The sequence below is a fragment of the Rhinolophus hipposideros genome (genome assembly GCF_964194185.1).
Source record: "Rhinolophus hipposideros genome assembly, chromosome: 9".
NCBI lineage: Eukaryota > Metazoa > Chordata > Mammalia > Chiroptera > Rhinolophidae > Rhinolophus > Rhinolophus hipposideros.
Window position 1 is genome coordinate 50541961 of NC_138055.1, and position 21368 is coordinate 50563328.

At 51.4% G+C, this 21368-nt stretch overlaps 3 protein-coding genes across 9 annotated transcripts in view; all 3 read right to left on the reverse strand.

The window, feature by feature from the left end:
- Window positions 1–418: 418 nt before the first annotated feature.
- DDN (dendrin) lies at window positions 419–4516 on the reverse strand. The gene is made up of 2 exons (XM_081060905.1): window positions 4306–4516; window positions 419–3902 (listed from the first exon to the last, which is right to left on the reverse strand). The coding sequence occupies exons 1-2, from the start codon at window positions 4512–4514 to the stop codon at window positions 2003–2005; spliced, it is 2109 nt and encodes a 702-aa protein (XP_080917031.1). The 5' UTR covers window positions 4515–4516; the 3' UTR covers window positions 419–2002.
- Window positions 4517–7463: 2947 nt separating this feature from the next.
- Window positions 7464–18197, reverse strand: PRKAG1 (protein kinase AMP-activated non-catalytic subunit gamma 1). Its single transcript, XM_081060913.1, has 12 exons — window positions 18094–18197; window positions 14113–14161; window positions 10334–10443; window positions 10064–10145; window positions 9907–9965; window positions 9721–9766; window positions 9566–9620; window positions 9170–9296; window positions 8898–9063; window positions 8706–8743; window positions 8296–8442; window positions 7464–8189 (listed from the first exon to the last, which is right to left on the reverse strand). The coding sequence occupies exons 1-12, from the start codon at window positions 18100–18102 to the stop codon at window positions 8085–8087; spliced, it is 993 nt and encodes a 330-aa protein (XP_080917039.1). The 5' UTR covers window positions 18103–18197; the 3' UTR covers window positions 7464–8084.
- An 88-nt stretch (window positions 18198–18285) lies between these two features.
- The window catches only part of KMT2D (lysine methyltransferase 2D), a 40186-nt gene continuing 37103 nt past the window's right edge, over window positions 18286–21368 (reverse strand). For all 7 annotated transcript variants that reach the window (XM_081060893.1, XM_081060894.1, XM_081060898.1 and 4 more), the window contains exon 55: window positions 18286–21234. In XM_081060893.1, the coding sequence (XP_080917019.1) occupies window positions 21142–21234 (93 nt within the window). In that variant the 3' untranslated portion in view covers window positions 18286–21141. The remainder of the gene's footprint in view (window positions 21235–21368) is intronic.

Consider the following 21368-nt stretch of genomic DNA (forward strand, 5'->3'; position numbering starts at 1 on the left):
TTTGAGAGCGGGACTGGGGATCTGAACGCTGAGCCTGAGTTGGAGTTGGCGGGACTCGCTGGGGGTGGGGGGCAGAGGTGGGGCCAAGGGCCAGGACTCCGCGACTGAGTCTGGGCGAAGCCCCCGCGCAGGCCGGCCGAGTCGCTGGCTAAATTTACCTAGGCTGACTCAGCCCTTGCCCGGAATGGGGGGGTGGGGTGGGGGGAGTGCACCGGGGCAGTGGGAAGAGCCAGCGGGGGTGAGGTGGGGGGCAAGGAAGGGAGAGTCCGGACTAGGGGAGACAGGAGTGGGCCGGGAGTTTCCATCAAATAAACGAGTCACCCCCCCCCCCACCGCCCACCAAGCGGGAAGGAGCTGTGGAGTCCTGGGGGAGGGACACTGTGGGGCAAGGGTCAGTGAAAGGAAGAAGACGCCAAGGTTGGATAAAGGGAAGCTTAGATTTATTGACCACCTACTGTGTGCCAGGCACTGTGCAAGGCGCTTTACGTACGTTACCGCATTACATCCTCACAACAACCCTGCGAGGTAGGTGTTTATATACCCCCATTTGACAGATGAGGAAACTGAGGCTCAGGGAGGTGAAGTGATTTGGCCAAGTTCACATGGCTAGTAAATAGAGAGAGGAAGTGTCCAAGATCAGAGAGAAAAAAAAGACTTCAGTGTCTAGGTCCCAAGCCGCTTGGCATGGTTGAGTACAAAGAGGGCTCGGCACGTTCCAGGGGTCTGAAAGGCCAGAGGCCTGCTCCGGACCTTGCACGCCTGGAGGCCGCAAGGCGGGGGACCCCCGAGCGGTAACGGGATCAATCGATTAACTGGCGGTACCGGGGTAGGAGGGACTCGAGGACTAGCTCCCCGAGAAATCCGCGACCTGCACGCGCCCCGTAGTGGCTACAGCCAGTATCACACCCCACACCTACAGGCTTTTTGGGACTAGCCTTTCTCTTTTTTCCCTGGCCGGTTTCTGGAAGAGGCAGAGACGTACGAAATTCTCGGTTCTTCAGATGGGTGATACCACCTGGGTGATAAATCGTGTTAACGATTCAGAACATTACTAATTAACAATGGGGGGAGGGGGAAAAGAGGAAGTTGTAAAGAGGTTCCAAGCTGATTCATTAGCTTCCTTCCCTCCCCTGCTGGGACCACCACGGGCCAGGGACAGTGACAAGGCCACCGTCCTGCCTCTCCTTGGAGAGCCCTCACGTAAACCCGAGAGACTGGGATAGGAGCCCTTGCTCGTTTACTCAGTTCTTCTGCAAACCCTGGAAAGTCTCTTGAATTGAGAGTGAGTGCAGGTGACAATAAAGCCACCCAGGGAGCCTCAGACTGTTCACTTATTCCTAACTCTTTCTTGGCTTTTGAAGGGAGGATGAGATAAAAAGCTTCCTCAAAGACGCCAAAACGTCGGGGATGGACTCTAGAATCCCCTTATTTTACATGCTAGGAGGCCTGGAGAGGAGAAGCGACTTCCCTAAGGTCACCCAGCAAGTCAGTGTCAGAGTGGAGATTGGAAACCTAGACTTGTGACACCGAAGTGCACTTTGGTGGTTACTTCTGGACCCCTTCCTTTTCTGCCAAGGGCCTCTCTGTCACGTGGTCGCCTCAGTCTGAAGCCTGTCCATCACTTTCTCCCTCTTCATGGGAAGGCTCTGCCCTGAAGTTGCCTTCCCGTGTCTATACCACTCCTGCCCTCCTGCCTGCTCCCGGCCAGGCCTCTCTGCTCAGCTCCACACCCAGTGCAGCCACCCTTGCTGAAGAGCTTGCCCGAGTGCCCTGAATGGAGCAGGCATTAAAGTCTACTGCTCACCCTCACCTGACCGGAAAAAAAAAATCATACGTCGCAGATATTCCCTTTCTTTCCACTTGGGCGGCTTCTATTTCGGGTATGGGAACCGGTATGGGTAGAGGTACAAAGAAGTCTGTGAGGAAGAAACGGGACCAGTGGGCCCAAGGATGGATGTGCTGGGGGACACAAATACAAGAAAGGGCATCTTACTGCCGCTCCCTACTTCCCTGCGGGGTCCCCCTTAGTGTCCCTCGCCCCAAAGAGGACCTCCTCGGTTCGGCCGATGACACCTAGAATGTCTGGGATGCTGTCGCTCAGCTCTGCTGTCTTCCCGCCTTCCCGGGTCCGGGTCCGCTCACTCCGCCAGGAGGCACCCGAGGCTTCTGTGTCGCTTCCGTCAGAAGAACCGCTATGGACACTGAGCTCCGCAGCTTCGTCCGAGTCCGAGTCCGGGGCAGTGTGGCGGCGGATGCGGGACACGGCTTCCCGCAGGGCCCCGGCGTAGGGCCCGGGGTTCCGCGCCCAGCCGTGGTTTGCGGGCCGCCGCGGGACCGCCGCCAGTTGCCCCGAGCCCTCGGCACCGCCCGCGCCTTCCACAGCCGCTGGGCCTGAGGCTGAGCGCTCTGGGCTACCTGGCTGCGGGGGAGCGTGCCGCAGCTTTACTTCGCCCACCGGGAGCCCCAAGATGCGGGAGGCGCGCTCCTCCAATGAGGAGTCCGCTGGCTTCCCGCCCTCAGCCTCGAACCCGTGCCCCCCACCCGGCTGGTGTGAAAGGCGATTGCTCAACAGCAGCTTTTGGCAAGGGGAAGGAAAGACCGCGGCCCCCTCGCACTCCTTGTTGGGCTTCGGTTGGCTGGGGGCATCCCCCACAACGCGTGGCACCCCAGCGGGCAAAAGCTGCACATGCTGGGTTCGAGGGGTGGGAACATACTGGGACTTGATCACCACGCACGTGGCGTCAATAACAAAGATGCCTTCTGCACGACAGGGGCCGCGAGAACTGCGGGGAAGGGTGTGGGCGCGGCGGGTTGCCTTCCCACCCTCCAAAGTCTCGGGTCCGGCCCCCTCTCCGTGACCCAGGGACTCTCTCCATCCTGTGCCTCCTGGAGCCCAGGGTCTGGGGAGGGTCTGGCTGTGTCGGGGTGGCTGCTTTTTAAGGGAAGGAATCCAGCATTTGGGGAGCCAGCTCTGTTCTCTACCTTCTTTCCCTTCCCCAGAGGCCTTGAGATGGGGCCTGGATCTGGGAGCGGGACGCGGGGGTCTGGGAGTCGCATTTGTAGCCCTGGGAGGAGCTGTCGCTGTCCCTGGGCTCCCAGCAGCTTTGGCGTGGGGGTGGCCGTCGCTACCACTGTTCAGGCCAGCAGCAGCCAGCCCCAGGCGTCTCTCCGCGGCCCCCTTGCGGGGCTCCGGCCTTGGCCTGGCTGTTCCGCATCCTGGGGATCCCCCTAAGAGACCCCGCCCCTGTCGGAGACCCCAAGCCCCGAGGACGTCCCGGTAGATTCGAGGATCCAGCCTCTTCTTTGCGCACCCACCGTCTGTCCTGGCCGGACTCAGAGCTGGGGCTGATGAGACGGGCGCCTGGGAGGGCTCGGGGCCTCTACTAGTCCCCAAGGTCCTGTGTGGGCCTTCGTAAGAGGGTGGAGCCACATAGGGTGGCGGCCGGTCCCAGCGGCGTCGCGGGGCCGTCCCGGCAGCGCCTCGCAGCAGCAGGTGAGCCTCGTAGCTGGGGGGCCCTGGCCTGCGACCTCCCCAGGGCCCCGCCCACGCCGCCCCTGGGATGCTCCGCGGTTGAGCGGAGGGACCGGGTGGTCTCCCCACCTGCCCCAGGCGCTCTGGCCTTGACAGAGCTGGGAGCCCTGCAGGCTGGGCCACCCGAGGGGCATTCCGAGGCTCCGGGCGGGGCCGACCCAGGGGGCTCTTCCGGGCCCCACCTGCCTTGCGCCTTTTTCGCTCGGTCTCCTTGGCTTCCCGCTCCTGCGATGCCGCTTTCCTTTTCTCTTGCTCCCGGGCTCTGGCCTCGGCCGGGGGCCCAGCCCGCCAGTTGGTCGCCTCCTGCAGCACCCTGGAGGCCCAGGGCCGGCGGGGCGGCGGCTCAGGGGATCCCGGGCGCGGCCCACACCTGGGACAATGAGCAGGAACCCAGGTGAGCAGTTTGTGGGGGAAGGGAGCCGAGGTCCGGGAGCTGAAAGCGCTGCCGACCCCTTGGGGCAGCCGTGTGAAGGTATGTGTGTGAGTGTGTGTGCACGTGCATATATGTGAGGGCTGAAGTCGAAGCGGGACTCCTCACCATCTCTCCTTGCACACTTTAATAGCGCCTGCCCCATCTCACCTCCTGCCCTTTCTCACACCCACTCCTGTCCCCCCAAAACAGCGCTGGAATAGGTCAAGGCCCCAGCCCTTGGAATGGGGCGGGGGGTGTGGGAAAGAGAAGGGGGACCAGCAGCCCTGGCTGGTGCCTAAGGGGAGGTCCGGACCCCATTCCACCCCCACCACTCTCTTGCCCTCGCCCCTTTTTCACTCACGTGCGGCTCTGGGGCCCCTGGGCCCAGTGGCTGGCCTGGAAGTCCATGGGCGGTCGAGGGGGGGCACGGCGGCTATAATGACAGGAAATGGTCTTCACTTCGATCACCAGCAGCTTGGATTTTTGCACCCAGAGGCAGCTGCCAGACTCCTCATCCTGGTACTCCCGGGGGCTGGTGGGCCCCTCGGAGAATAGCTGGCCATCCAGCATCCTGCCCCACCCCACCCTGGCCCCCCACCCTCCCACCCGCCCCGAAAGCCCCCTCCCAGCCCAGGAAACCGGCGCCCACTGCAGAGCTGCGGGCCCAGCGACTGGGGACTATATATACCCAGGCACACGTGTATGCCTGTGTGTGTGTGTGTGTGTGTGTGTGTGTATGTGTGTGTGTGCGCGCGCTCGCGCGCGCGAGCATGTGACACAGCGCGGACGGCTCCGCACTGCTACCTCCCCCATGTGCACGGCCGCCCCCTGGGGCCCGGGATTGGGCGCCCTTTCCCACTGCTCTTGTCCCCCAAGCCTGATGGGACCTGCACAAGTGGGCAGGGGACTTCTTCATGCCAGCTGACAGTGCCACCTGCCCCGCCCCCATTTCTTCAACCTTCCTGCCGTTTTAACCCTTCACTTCTCTGCTTGTCAGGGTGCCTGACCACCAGGGTTCTACCCTTGACTTCCTGCCTCGGACTTCAGTTTCTCTGACAGGCAGGTGATGGAAATGAAACTCAAGGTCTCTGCCTGCCACTCTTGCTGGTTTCCATGGGGTTGGGGTGCAGGAGGAGTTGGCCCACGGCTGGGGGGCTATTTTTAGCAGCAGTGGCAGTTCGGGTGCAGAGAGAAGATGAGTAACCAGCTTCCATGTGGTGGAGGGAGGAGGTAGTGGCTTTCATGCAGCTTTTGTGCAAGTCTGGGGTGGGGGTAGCTACCTTCTCCAAGCTCAAAAAGGATGACCCTCATACCCTTAACTGTAGCCCAGGGCTGGACACAGAAGTGTGTCTTGGCCATAGAAGCTGCCCTACACTTCCATTGCAGATGTTTGTCCTTGGGCATCCATGCAGCCCTCTCCCCGTAGCATGCTCTCTCCCCCAAACCAGAAGCCAGAATTTTTGGGTCATACTGTTCTGTGCCCACACAGCTCTGCCAGCCTTATGGAGGACTAGGGTGCTTATGCATTTGCACCCTTTCAGAGGGGCTGGAGGAGGAACGGTGTGCTCCCTTGGCCAAAACCAAATCCCCTAGCAACCCAGATGATAAAAGTGGCCCCTGTTTTTCAGCGTAGAGCTCCCTGTCACCAGGATCACAATGCCTAGCTCACTCAGCCCTCACCTGAAGTGGTGCTCAAGATGTTCACCTTTTAGCCTCATTCTGTCCTGGGGGACTGTTGCTTATATCCATATGATCCCTCCCCCGCCCCAAGCTTATACCAGGTGTCCCCTGATTCACCATGGTAATGTTAGTGGCAGCACAGCCCACGCCAACCCTTCCATGCAGAGACTTAGCAACCATGCCTGGCAACCATGGCAGCAGCTCCAGCGGAGGGGAGGGGTTTGGGGAAGTGGGGGAAGAGAGTGTATGGCAATGGTTCCTGAGATAGAAGGGATAATTTGCCTCTCCTGAAAGGAATAGGTAAGAAGAGAAGGCTATGCGGCTCCCAAATTTTGTTACTTGTCTTTCCTTCTGCTCCATCCTCAGACTCTGAGACTGGTTGGGTTTTAGAGGGGAATGGGAGAAGCAGGAGATCCCAACTGGTTTTCCGTTAAAGTACCTGCAGCCCTTTGAGTACAGACCTATTCTGTTAAGGGGATATGGCCCAGGAGGGTTGTTGCTGGGCAGAGACTGACTTACTGAGAACCAGAGTAACAAAACCCAGGCCTCCTGCTCCTTTACATGGACCTTTAGAGAAACCCCACACATTCCCTGTCCCATCCATTGACCACCCCCCTTTACACCTACCAGCTGCACTGATGGCTCTTTGCTTGAAGAGAACCTCCTTCCACCTAGGTTCCCCGAGTCCTAAGGCTTTTTAAAACCCTTGCCTCCTCCCTAGGCAAACCCCATTTCATGATGGAATGTGACACATCTGCCCTTTCCTCCATGCACCCCCCCACACACATAAACATACCCTAATTCTAATAACTTGGAATGCCTCCCTCCCTCAAGTCTGGGAATGTGCTGTGAGAGCTGTGAAGAGGTAAATGCACAAGCAGGGCTTCTTTGAGGCCATGATGTAGCCCTGAAAGCTGCCTTGATGCTTTCCTTCCCCGTGTTCTCTCAGAAGCCTGGTTTGGAGGGACCTGTATGCTATGGCTGTGTTCATAGGCACAGTGCAGGTCGGGGAAAGGAGTTGCTCTGAAATTGCTTTTGGTCTTGATATCCAAGACAAATGGTAGCATAACTACAAGGCAGTGGTGAGACGGTACCCAGAATTTGGCTCCTACCCAACAATCTAGGTGTCCTTATGTTGTTTGGTACTACTGTTTTGGCTCACATGGTTTCAGCACAGGAAAAGGGTCTGATGGGGAGACCACAGTCCTGCTGCTTCCCCACCCCCTATCGTCCAGCTCATTCCCTTTTTGGAAGAATCACAAGGAATTTGTACGTTCAAAGACAGTTCAGCAAAATCCAGAGTCCAACCTTCCCTAAGAAAGTCTAATGATAGTGGCATGTCTCTCTCCCTAAAGGATACAGGTATTCTGTCTACTCTGGAGACCGAACACTGTTATGAGGTTTTCCTGGGGTCCCAGCTATGGTCCAGGCAGAGGTGAAAGTGGGGTAATTAAGGATGACTGCAAGGAATACGGTGGGGAACAGTTATGAACAGAGATCTAGAAAGGTAGTAGTAAGTCTAGTGTAGTGGTAAAGGGCATGAGCTCTGGGGCCAGACTGTTTGAGTTCAAATCCTAGCTCTACTTTTTAATAGCTGTGTGGCCCTGGGCTAATTACATAGCCTCTCTGTGCCATTTCTTTTAAATTTATAAAACTGGAATAATATCCACTATTGTTCTGATGATTAAATAAATTAATATATGTCAAGCACTGAGAATAGTGTCTGACACAGTTTTATATGAGCGTATGTGCTATTATTATTGTTTTTGAGTTGAAGAAGCCATATGAAGTCGGAAGGTTGGAGCCATAGTATCAACTACAAAAAGCAAACACTGCAATACCGTGAAGAGGTTCCTGTCATTTTAATTAAGTTTGCCATGAAAAGCAATAACCTCAGCTAAGCACTCTGTCCCACTCCTCCACCTAAGCTACCTCCCTTCATATATAGCACAGGAACCCAAAGGCCGTCCTCCCCACTATCCTCCCCACGCCCCTTATGGGAAGAAATGTCACTAAATGGACTCAGCCTCCTCCATATAGCATGAAACAGATGAATAAAAATATTTTTATGAAGAGTTTTGTTGTGCTATTATCTTAGGGTGGAGTCAGGGACGGAGATAGAGGCAAAGGCTGGCTGAGGTCTGGGATCTCTTAGAGATCAGAATTGCCCGAGGGGCACAGAGTCCATAGCTCACCCAGAAGATGGGCTACGCCTAAGAGGATGGGCTAGGACGGGCTGGGCTGAAAAGTTTTCCTCATGTGTATGTGTGAGGCTAAGACAGCTAAAAATCCATTCTCCTTCCTCCCCTACTCCCTTCCCCAGCTCCCAGGTAGAAGGGCAGGGGGCTCCTGAGCAGGGAACAGAGTCCCAAGTCTCTCAAGGTTCCGTCTGTGGTTCGCAGAGCTCTGGGCAGACAGTGAGTGGGCATTCCGCCCGGTGCCGCCTCCCCCACCCCCAGCTCAGGGCTTCTGTCCGCCTGTGAGCACCAGGGCCTGCAGGATGTCTGACAGCGACACAATTCCCTTGACGACGTCATTCTCATCCACCACTACAAGTCGATGAACCTGCAGAGAGGAACAAGAGAGAAAGATACGTTTAGTGGCAGCCTTGGTTAGGGGCAGCCCTTCATGCCCACCTTGCCGAACCCCACTCTCACGGCTGCCCCCCCACCTCTGCTTCCACCAGCCTGTTGATGATGGTCTCCAGGGTCTCGTGCAGATAGCACTTGAGGACACCCTCAAAGTAATGTGACCGATGTTGTAAGGCTTTGGTGACAGACACATCTAGGTTGTTGTAGGTCTTTTCTGCTGCCAGATTCTGGGGAGAGAGGAGAAGGTGCTTGCAGGGAAGTGAGGGAGCCAGCCCCCAAACCCTGAGCCCACCCAACGCCAGAGGGATTTAGAGCAGTTATTAGCCATGCCCACAAGCCACACCCAGCTCATTCAATTCCTTTTCAAATAGGATCTGAAAGCTTGGAAGCTTCTTAAAACTCTTCGGTCCCAGAAGAGGCTCTCTTCTCCCTCTCCACATTCAACACACCACCCCTTCCCCTACCTCCCAAGCCCTCCACAATCACTCACGATAACATCAAACTTGGAGTAGATGTCCACCACACGCCCTAGGGGGACAGAGGCAGCTCAGCAAGGAGGATCTGGCATCCAAGGCTCCCCTGCCCACAGAATCCCCCTCCAGGCGGAGCTGAGGGGGCAGATTTTCCCAGAGCCACCCTGGATTCCCTGGAGCCCTCCCTCACCTTCTACCCAATCTCTCACCTTTCTCATCCACCACAGGCAGGGCTGAGACGCGGTGCTGTACAAAGATGCCCAGAGCCACGTAGACAGGGGTGGTTGTGCGGACCATAGCAATGTTGGCATAGGTGCCAATCTGTAGCTCTTCCAGAGACTTAGACATGAACTCTGGCTTGGGGAACTCAGTGATCTGAGGAAGGAAACATCAGCTTGATTTTCAAGGCCCCCTACACCACCCTTGGATATCCTTCCAACCCAGAATATAAGAAGTAAAAACTGGGACGAGGATCACTTACAAACAATTTGAGGAATTTGAGGATGCGCTTATGAGTGAGGATATACAAGGTGTTGCCTGATTCTGGGTCAATAACTGGCAGCCTGTGGATCTTGTTCCGAATTAATGAAGAGACAGCATCAAACAAGCTATGGAAAGGTGGGGAATAACGATAAGTTCCACATACTGGGCCTGAGGGTAGTTAAATAGCTCTGTAGAGTGTGTTTATAAACAGGGAAAAGTGACGGTTGAGGGAGGGAAGTAGTGTGTGTGTGTGTGTGTGTGTGTGTGTGTGTGTGTGTGTGTGTCTGTATGTGCGTGGTGTCTTTTCTCTCTGCTGCCCCTGGATCTCTGGGTGTCTAGCTATGCCATTGGCAAGGCTCTTCCCTTCCTAGACAAATGGGTAGCTGGAACTCACCTGGCATTAGGAGAAATGCAGACAAGTGGTTTAAAGGAGTCCTGTAGGTACACTTCTGAAGGCAAAAAGAAAGGTCACAAAATAACACAGAATAACACCATTTCTCAGGAAACTCCATCTCTTTATCCTCTCACAACCCCCAATTCTCTACATACCTCTCCAAGTTTCTATCTTGTGTTCTTCCAGCTCATAGATCTGTACCTGGAAGCAGGAGCAACAGAACTTGAGACTTGATCTCCCTGCTTCCTGAGCCCCTTGTGTTTTGCTTGGAAGAAAGGAAATGAGAAGTAGGGGCTTTGGGCGGGGGAAGTGGCTTTGGTCATTGGACTAAGGTTCCTTACCAAGGCTGATTTATAGTAGCGGTGCAGGATATTGATGAAATCAGTGATGGTCAGCATACCTAGAGGCCACGACAAGAGCCCTCAGCACTGTGCAAAACGTGTCCCTGTGCCCAGCACAACACACCAATAATACCGTGTTCTAGACACCTTTGCTTACCCACAAAACTTTGCTTCTTACTATCCCACAAAGGGGCAGCTCGTACACCATTAGTCACCAAGGCAAAGAAAGCTTTCTTCACCTATAGCCGAAAGAATTATATTCACAAAGGGAAATTCACGGGCTTTAACAGAAAAGGGGTTGGGTATGTCGGGGAAAACATGAGATTAACCCCAGAGAACGACAAGGATATTATCCTTGGGATGAGTTAGGATGAGAGGTATTGAACTAGAGGCTCCAAGAGGGAAGGAAAAAGAGGATTTCACCCACCTGGAGGGAAGTATCAAATACAACCAATTTGGAGCTTGTGGGAATCAGGTCATAGCAGCGATGAGACTTCATGAAGGAAGTATACACACTATTGTTGGATTCTGGAGTCTCTGCATAGGGTGGGATAGTTAGTAGCTTCCTTCCATACAACAATTCACAGTCAAAAGAAGCAGAAAATAAAACAGTGTGGTAGTTGCTCAAATATTTAGAGCATAATTTTTTATAAGGACCCTATTTTATCTGTTTTGTCTCTACTGTTCCATTAGAAACAAACCCCTTAGAAACCATTCCATCCAACCCCCATCTCCAGGTAGGACTCTATCAAATGGCTTCTTAGGCAAAAGATGGCTGACTAAAACAGAAAGTTTATATCTTTCATTAACTTGTTTTAAGTCTAAACGTTTTTTTCTCACCTTTAACTCAAATTTTCCCTTTCAGATATTTAGCACATTTTCACTTGTACTCTTTTTCAATTAAGATGCAATTATTTGAAATTCAAATAAACCTCTTAAAATTCTTCTAAGACCTGCATGTGAGAAAGTTATGGTCCAAGCTAGGCCACTTCTGATCAACATGAACTCGGAGCTCAGTGTTCAATCAATCTGGCCCCAAACACCCTTAGAGTCCATCTTGTGATGAAAGACCCTGTGAATAAGAAATCAGCCCACCTATTCTAGACAAATGGGAGACCCTGGCTGTGTTTACCTTTCCAGTCTTCTGATTTTTTTTTTTTAATTTTTATTGGGGAGTATTGGGGAACAGTGTGTTTTTCCAGGGCCCATCAGCTCCAAGTCGTTGTCCTTCAATCTAGGACACTGGCCTATGCTGCTCACTGGCCCATGTGGGAATCCAACCGGCAACTCTGTTGTTCAGAGCTTGTTCTCTAACCAACTGAGCCACTCGGCTGCCCCCCAGTCTTCTGATTTTAATTGCTTGCTCTAAATGGGAGAAGCAACCCACAAAATAATAGTTTAAACGTGCTACCTACTATGCTATGTGTACTTAAAAACATTACATCATTTAATCCTTACAACAAATCTGTAAGGTAAATTGTGTCCTCATTTTTCAGATGAGTAAACAGGGAGAAAGCAGTTAAATCAACTGCTCAAGTTCACACCATTAGTAAGTGACAAGAAAGACTCAAACACAGATCTACCTGATTCCAAAGCTCATGCGCTTAAACACTACCCAGTTGTTTGTCTTTATTTTTTATACCAAAGTTGCACAGGTACATAATTTAAAGAGTCAAATAATTCTACAAATTTTTTCTTTGTCAAGAAAAACTGCAGTGCCTGGCACCCCCTTCCCTGTACCAGAGAAGAGAACTATTTCAGCTGCGTTTTTTGGTACTTATTTCAAGATCCGTACGTAACAGACTCAGATTGTTCCTTTTTGATTGTTTTACTTTGGGGCATTATTTATCATCATCCAAGGAAGATGAGAATTTTCAGTTCTCTTTTCCACCAGGATCCCATTACAAAACATGTACCACCCATGCCCCCAACCTTCCAGAAGTTAAACTAGAATGTTAGTTACATCAATATTTAAATAATTTTGACCGGATATTCATTATTCAGAGCTAAGCCAAAGAGTAAATTCTTGACTCTCTTTCTTTCTTCCTTTCTTTCCTTTCTTTGTCAATTTTGTTTTCCCTGGAGTCAATAATTCTCTTTTCATTTGCTTAATTTTCTATGTGTGGTATTTATAACTAATTCAACCCCCTAACTCTTCACCAGTTGTTTAAATCTCCTCTCAAGAAGTTCAGAAGCATTAGATAATCTATCAATTTAAACTGCCCAAAGCAGTCTCTCTGCAGCCTTCTGACTTGCTCAGATCTGAGCTGGTAGGCCTGGTGTGCACAGCTGTACCCTGAGGCCTTCCTTCATCACCATGCAGAGGAGCCCTTGCACAGCTCCCCTGTATTGGCTCTCCTGAGCCCTAGGTCCCATGTTTTCATCTTTTTGAATACTCCCTTGTTTTGGTATTTGGTATAACCCATCTTCCAGTAGCTTCCTGAGAAAGGCTGCATGGGAAGTACATTTTTTGAGACCTTGCAGTCTAGAGATATCTTTATTTTACCCTCATCTTTGATTTAGAATTTGGCTGGATACAGAATTCTACGTTGGAATTTATTTTTCTGCAAGATGTTGAAGGCACATTACATTGGGGCCGGCCCGGTGGCTCAGGCGGTTGGAGCTCCATGCTCCTAACTCCGAAGGCTGCCGATTCGATTCCCACATGGGCCAGTGGGCTCTCAACCACAAGGTTGCCAGTTTAATTCCTCGAGTCCTGCAAGGGATGGTGGGCAGCGCCCCCTGCAACTAAGATTGAACACGGCACCTTGAGCTGAGCTGCCGCTGAGCTCCCAGATGGCTCAGTTGGTTGGAGCGCGTCCTCTCAACCACAAGGCTGCCGGTTCGACTACCGCAGGGGATGGTGGGCGGCGCCCCCTGCAACTAGCAACGGCAACTGGACCTGGAGCTGAGCTGCGCCCTCCACAACTAAGATTGAAAGGACAACAACTTGACTTGGAAAAAAGTCCTGGAAGTACACACTGTTCCCCAATAAAGTCCTGTTCCCCTTCCCCAATTAAATCTTTTTTTTTTTTTTTTTTAAAAGACACATTACATTTACAGTAAAATACTACCATTTTAGGTTACAGGCCTACAAACATATTTGATTTGGCTTTCCCAGGGTTTTAAAAATAAATCAAGATGCCAAATTTTTAAAGATCTGAAGATTTACATACAAATCCAAATTCTTAGTTTCTTTTCAAAATCAGAAGATCTGACAAAACTGGGTCTTGAATTCTAGAACAGTATCAGATGACCAGATCTGGATCGCTGCTGCCTCCTTTTAGATGCCATGAGATCTATAGGTTGTCACAGTTGTATGCAGCTCACATCACGGCCCGGTCCATGTAGACAATGTGAGCTTTTGACCCCTGCCCTGGTGTTAATGCAAATGTCCTCAGAAACCTAACACAGACACTGATACCAGGCGGCAGTACTCAATTATGAAGAGCCATCCAGATCATTCAAAATATGAGTATATTAACTTTCTTTTGGATACCAACAAAATGAAAACAGAACATTAAAAAATTCTTATGGAGAACTCATAGACCCTTAGTATGTCCTAGGATCTCAGCCCATATTTCAAGCCTCTGAGAAAGTGGCCTAATGCCATAAATGTGTCCTTACAAAACTTAAGAGTGATCCTGGACAAAATCCTTTACCAGAGATGCCTGTAAATTCTGCCTCTTTTCTAGATGACCTTGAGTTGGACCATTCCATCCTAACCAGGTATTTGGGCAGGCGCTGGGATTGCTTGGATTTTAGGGTTTCGTACCTCTATTTCTAGATTAGTTCTAAGAGCTTTCAAAGCCTTTCTATAATTTCTTGTATACACTTAGTGGCTTCAGTGAGCTTGCTGGATGATAAAATCCTAGTGGCGTTATTTCTGGGCTACTCATAAAACACCAGGGACTTCTAAAACCTGGTTAGCCAGCTCAAGTTGCCTATGGAAGTTTTCCCTATATCTCAAAAGTTTCTCTCAAGTGCTTTGAATATTGAAGATATTGATCATCCCCATCCTGCCCAAGATTTATTCCTGGGTGATCTTGTCAAATTATCGTGCCTGATGTGTATGGTTTGGCACATTATCTGGCGCAGCTTCGATTTTCCCAGGGGAGACCCTCAGGGAGGTACAAAAGCACTGCTGAAGACGACAGGATGAGGCTACCGCTTTCATACCCAATTTCCCTTTTTCAGTAAACTTACCTTGGAGATGCTCGTTTTCCACAGCTAGGAAGCTCTCTGAAGAAGTGACCTGGAGAGATACGAGAAACAGAGATTGAGCGTATTCTAGGCTCCATCCACTTTAGCCTAGCATTAGGAGAAGGGCTGGTGAACTAACGACTTCCTTTAAAGCACTATAAAACCCTTTTGAAGTATTATCTCATTTAACCTTCAAAACAACCCTGAGGTAAACACTATTATTAGCCTTATTTGCACAGATCAGGAAACTGAGGTTCAAGAAATATTAAGCAACCTGCCCAAAGTTACATGGCTGGTAAAAGGTGGAATAGGTATTTGAATACAGATCTGTGTGGCTCCAAACTCAAGTCCTTATATACTATACTGCCTAATGAAACATTAGGTCCTAAAAGCTGAGACTAGAAAATCTGAGTTTATGGCTGGCCCCGTGAGATTCTCACTGATCTACTTTATAAAAACCCAGAAGCCAGAGACAACATGGCTTCCCCCCAAACACTGAGCAGAGCTGTGAGCACTGGCATCACGGGCATACCCCTGACCGGGGAGAAGACCACATCTGGGGAGGATCCCAGCAGCTGACTGTCAGAGACAGGTAGTCAGAGCTTGAACGACTGAGGGGAGGAAGAGCAGCACAAATGGTCTAAAACTGGGGAGATGAGTCCTCTCAGCACCCTTGTGAGTCGAAGGCTGCCACAGCCCAGAGGATGCTGGTTTTCTAAGTTTCCTTGCTCATGACAGTCTGAGCTCAGAGAGTACTATGAATACACAGAAACCTTCAGAAACTATCGCTATGCTCCCTCAAGTGGGAACATTTGGAAATTTCATTGCTATCTAGGAACCCAGGAGGTGTCATGATAATTTTCATCCACTGGAATCAACAGTTTGGCTCCATTTAATTTGGGTAATATTCTCAAACTAACTTAAAGTCATACTTCACCTCCGTAGCTGCTGTAGTAGTATGAAGTTAAAGGGCTTAGCCTGAACCTGGGAAGTTGGTGCATAGGGAGGGTCAAGTTGGCAGGACAGCCCTAAACTTCCCTCCCCTAATGGGCCATGGGGGGACAGGGATAATCTCCCTCTCTCCTCTCTCGGCTGCATAACACTATCAACGCGGCCTGAAATTTTGGCAAGGCTATTGGAACAACAACCTCATCAATTGTAAGTGGGAGAGAGGGCTGTTCAGGGCTATATAAGAGTCTAGCAAAGATTATATACAAAGACGCAGAAACAGCTACTTGTAGCAATGATTGTATCCATCATATAATATTGACATACTGTACTGTGCTACAGTTATTTTGTTCCTTATCTATCCAAACAGATTACAAATTCCTGGAAGCCTGGAACTAACTTCTTTGTATCCCCCATACCATCCAGCATGGGATTTTGCATATTGTTTTGTTTTATAACTCTCAAATTGATGATAATTCTGCCAACTGATATGAAAAGAGACCTAAGACTACATTATAAAGAGAAAAGAGACATCCAGCTAAACAGAGACAGATACCTACAGAAGTGAGTCAGACACAACTGAGTATTACTTTATCTTTCTGCCTGTTTCTCCACTCAGAAATGGGGTAATTATGTCCACTCCCCTCTACTTTTAATAACAGAAGGTATCACAAAATACTAACAGAGACACAGGCTAGATCTGACACAAAGACTCACAATTTCTCCCAAACTCCTGATCCACATTTCTAATTGTTTGCTGGACAACCACAGATGTCACAGAAACTCCTCAAATGCTTCACTACGGAACAAAACAGCATCCGTCCCTCCAATCCTATTATTCTTACTGTGGTTCCCATCTTTGTTTTTTGCACTACTCTCTCCCAGGTGCCTAGAACTGTAGTCTTGATTCCTTCAAGAATGAGCTATGCCAACATAACATGTCTGCTGAGAATCGCAGACCTGGGCATGACTTAAACTTGTTCTTAACATCTATCAGCTAAACTGATATGTTAGAAATGCGTCAAGTCCATCTCTCTCCTTTCCACGCTCACAGATTTAATTTAGGCTTTTACCTCTCACTTCAACATTCTCTAAACTGGTCTCCTGGACCTAAATCTATTTCCTTTTTGTCTTTCATGCTGTTACCAAGTTCTCTCACCAAGCTTCTTAGGTTTGGAAAGGACTTTCATCTCTAGCAACCTCACTACCTCCTGAAGTAGATCCATCCAGTTACAGAAAGCTGTTAAGAACATTCTAAAAGCACACTCCCTGCCTTGCTCATAAATCTTCCATGGGTTATCTTATTACAAAACAAAGCTCAAACTTAGTGAGGTATGCAATACCTTCAACTTGACCTCAGCCTACTTTTCCAGTCTTTTTTCCCCCACTGTGACCGAAATCCAAAACTCTAGCAACATTAAGCGACTAGCTCATCCCCGATTAATCTGTATACCTCAATTTCTATGGCCTTGCTCACACTGTTCTCTCAGCCTGCAATGCCCTCTCTCAGGTTGATAGTAATTTATTTCTCCTCTATGCTTCCACAGCCCTTTTTTTTTTTTTTTGCATGTTTCATTTCATTTTATTTTATTGGGGAACAATGTGTTTCTCCAGGGCCCATCAGCTCCAAGTTGTTGTCCTTCAGTTTAGTTGTGCAGGGCGCAGCTCACTGGCCCATGTGGGAATCGAACCTGCAATTCTGTTGTTCAGAGCTCGTGCTCTAACCAACTGAGCCATCCAGCTGCCCCTTTTTTTTTCATCTTGATGATAGCATTCATTATAGTTTACCTTAAATAACAGCTGTCACTGGCCTGCCCTCACCCCCCACTCCAGTTATGCTGAGCATTTTCAAAGCAGGGGTTTTCTTTTCTGCTTCTTTTTAAAACAACGTCTATCCCAAGAACCCGATCCAGTATATAAAATGTAAGGCTTAAATTAGAAAATCTATTCTAAAAATACTTTGTCAACATTTACAAGTAAAAACTGTCTTGTAAAGTGTATTAGTTTGAAGTTTTGGAATCAGACCGTTTATTTTTGCTCAAAATTCTCTTGATCTGTATGAACTGACTCCCTTGCCTGGAGTCAGTTGCAAATCACTTTACCATTTTGGTTTGTTTTCTTCTTTCTAACCTGAGGGACATGATCTCTCCGCAGGTAGAGAAAGGATGAGGTAAAATCATTACTGGGCAGGTAACCGACCCAAAGACAGGCGAACCTGCTGCACACAACTACAAAGAGACACAACTGCAGCATCAAGTGATAAAGACAGAAAGAGTTCCATGGTTATAAACTCTTGGAGAGGGAAGTGAATGGGAAGGCTTCCAGGGTACTGGAAAAGGCTCCACGTAGCAGGCAGGCTGCAGCATCTTGAGAACGAAGGGACCTGCCACAACTGGTCAATGCCAGCTCGCCAAGAATGGGTGATGGTTATGCCAACATGCCTGCTTAGCATCTCAGCGCGGGGCATGACCTAAAACTCATCCAGGGACACAGCGGCCTCGACCACTGATCCCCTCCTTCAGGGAAACCCTCCTTTTCAGTCTTATTAAGGGAATGTGACCTCGCTGGACACCTCGAAGCAGCAGAGGTCTTTCAGATGACCGTCCTGCCAGGGGTTGCAGGGATCACTCTCAGACAACCGGGGCCTGGTGTTGCCTGCAAGCGGGGGTCCCTGGGAACCCCCCGTGCCTCCCCCAGGAAAGCCGAGTCACAACCCTGCGCGCTCAGGCAACCCCGAGGGGCCCGAGCGGCGAAGAGAGCAGTCCTGAGGTCGCGCGGGTGCGCGCGGGAGCCAAGGAGGGAAGTGGGTGTCACTGCCACCCCGACTGCGCGTACCGCGGACGGAAGGCAGGCAACGGCGCGGCCCAGGGCTGGGGGACGAACCCGGCGAAGGCACGGGGTGGCAGGGTCACCGAGAGGACAGCCACCCAGCTTTTCGTTCCCTGGGCCCCCGCGTCGGCCCCTGCCCGGGCCTCCCGTCCCCCAGCGGGGCCTCGGGCTCCACGGCGCCCCCCGCCGCCCTCCCGCGCTCCTCACCGTCTCCATCGCGAGCGGCGCCCGCCGGCTTCGTTCACTTTAGGAAGCTCGCTGGCTACGGGGGAGGCCCCGCCCCACGTCCGGCGCCGCGAGCCACTTCCGCTTACGTAAGGAGACGCCCGGCGAGGGCGGAAGGCGGGGAGCTCACCCTTCCGGCGCGGCCTGCCGGTAACCGCCCTCCCCGGGGCCTCTCCGACCTCACAGGTCCGGCCGACGGCGAGGGTGACGGGACGGAGTCGCTTGTATTTAAAATGTTCTTTTTTTTTATTTGTCGTTTAAAAACAAACTTGGAAGAAGCAAAATCCAAAACTTGCCCTTTGCCTCTTGCAACATAAATTATGTACAGTTCAGAATGACCGCTGATACAAAACATGCCAAGGACGGGAGCGCTGGGGGGTGGAGAGAGAGGGCGCTTTAAAAAAGGGGAATCATTTCATCCGCTGTTACGAAGGACCAACCTTGCTGTACAGGATACACACAACACAAAATAAAGTCTTCACGGGATTCACACTTGTCAGCGATTTATTTTTTAAAAAGGGGGAGGGTCCTGGAGGTGAGGGGAGAAGACTGTAAAGGGGAAAAACTGAAAATTGAATATGTGCAAGTGTAAACCAACCCAAAATACAAACACGGGGGGGGGGGGGGGGAGGAGGAGGGAGGAGGGAATTCTGATGCAATTATACAGGCGGGGTACTTAAAAAAACCAACAACCAAAATTCCAACCTTGTAGCTTGGGTCTGAGTTAGTTTATATAAAAATTAAAAACTGTATAAGGTTTCTCCACTAAATTCTACAGGACTATCGGATACCTAGCATATGCTTACAGAGTCTGCCCCCTCCCCTGTTCCCAGTCCCAGGGCCCAAGCTCTAACGAGAGCCTGACTCACAGGAGCCAATCTCCCCCTCCCTGTAGCCTAGACCTTTTGCTCTTGGAAAAGGAACATCCAATGGCTTTGGGGGCAGCAGCCCAGTCTCCCCACTGTCTGATTTAATTACAGTGGTTTCTGTGAGGGTGGGGGGGGGTGTTATTCTCTTAAACGTTTGCAGCTTGAAACAGTTGAGGAAGCAGCTTAAAACAAAACAAAAAATCTCCCTACCCCCATCAATCCGCAACCCCCCAAATTCAAAAACAAAACAAAAACAAACCTAAAATCACAACAGCGACCTTGCTCCCCCTCCAGCAGGCCTGCCCATCCACCGCCACCAAGCCCACCCTACACTCCAGACATTTGATTCTTGAAAATATTAATTACAAAATGCCCTTTGCCCACAGCCCCTAGGAGAGAACTGCATATAAGCTTCATCTTCATCCCCACGGCTCCCTACCAGAGAGGGGTCTGGGGCCTCACCCACCCCGATCTACCCCTACCCCCAGGAAGAGGTTCAACTGCAGCACAAGCTTGGGCAGAAAGGGGAAGGAAAGGGAGGCAGGGAACCCATCACCCTCTGGCTCCCCCTGGGGCCAGCTCACTTTTTGTGCGTTATAACATAGTCCAACTTTACAATAGGGGTGGGAATCGCCCAGCCTCTATACCCCCACCTTACAGCAGTCACAGCCAGGGGGTGGTGAGGAGGGGGTGAGGAAAAGGGCGGTAGGTTGGGTAATGGAGGGGGCCCCCCCACAAGGGGAGCTCCGTGTGTCTGCCCCACGCCCCCCTACCATTTATAAACTGGTTTTGTAAAAAGAAAATAGATATATTTATATAGAATATATAAAGCACAAAAATTAGTAGTTTTACATTTGCTCTCCCCGGGGGTGGGGGAGAGGGGAGGGTTCTCACCTCCAGCCGGCTCCCCCATGCCCCACAAGACTATGTACAATCCCATGTATAAATAGATAAATACCCCCCACCCTCCCCTCGCTGACACTAAGCTCCCCACCCCCACATCACCACCCCTTCCCACCAGACCAGCAGCAGTTTGGTGACTGAGGGAAAGTGGGAGCTCCGGGCCACACCCTGCCTCATTGAGTATGGGCATGCCACTCAGGGATAGCCCAAACCCTACCACCCACCCACCCCATCCAGGGGCTGGAGGGCAAATGGGCTCATGATGGGGTTTGGAAAACAGGAAGGAGATAGCCTGGTCCTAGGTTTAGCACACCCCTCCTGCCCCCATGTCCAGATGGAGAAGGAAGTCCTAGAGCAACTAGGGGCCAGTCATCCCCAATCTTCATCATCATTAGCCTCAACCGCCATCCCATGCCCAGAATTAAAAACAAAGATGGATTTTTTGTTGTTGTTTTCTTCCTCCTCCTACCCCCCTTCCACCCACTCAGAAGAGGGCAGTGAGGTGGGGGAGAGGGTTGGGGCAGTAGGGGGCTTGGAGAGGGTCTCACATTTCAAAACAGCAAAAAATCCAACACTTAAATGAGGTAGGTGTGGGTGCGGGGTCTCCTTGCCCGGCTTGCCTGGCTCGCCCTCCTGGGCAGCTGGGCGCCTCTTTCCCATTCATGTTGCATTTGTCAGAGTGGAAAACAAGGAAACACAACCCATAGAGAGACAAACACAGAGGAGAAGAGGGAGACAGAGACAGATTGAGAGGAAAGGGGATGGGGTGAGGGTGGGGGCAGGACCTGGCAGGCAGGGCCAGGTGTGGGACCCGGCCTTTGGGATTGTCAAGCTTAGTCAAGTCTCTTTGCAGCCTTGAGTTGGGCCGGAGAGGTCGGTGGGAGCAGCAGGGCTGTGAGGCCCGGCCACATATCCTCCTCCCCCCTCCCTGCTGCCTCCCAGATGCTTCTGGGTAGTTCCCGGCCCATATCCCCCTCAAACCTGAGATGCCCAATGGCTGCTTCTGTCTGGCCCCTCCTGGAGCTGGGGGCAGAGATGCCAGCCTGGGGGCCGGTGGCGGGGAAGAGGGTTGTCCCTGGTGCCCAGGGTGGGCTTGGCCTAGGGCCCTCTGCCCCAGCCTCCTACTCCAGGGGCTCCGGTCAGCCGGCAGCCCCAGCCCTGGGTCCTGGCTCTCGCCGCTACCTCTCTTCCCCCTCATCCCTTTCAGGGAAGAGGGTGGGGGTGGGGGGACGCCCCTGCCTGGTAGCCTCAAAGCTTTTTAGTTCATCCATTTCCGACAATTCCAGGCTCCACAGTGGCAGGGGATCTTGTGCTGATCGTCCTCAAAGTCAAACTGATAGTCGTAGGTCAGCTGTTAAGAGAAGAGGGCAGAATCAGTGCCAGCACGCCAGGGGCAGTGGGGCGGGCGGAGCAGATCTGATCTGAGGGCAGGGCCTTGGACTCGGCTCTGGGCAACGGCAGAGAAGACAGCTGCTTTGTCCCTCA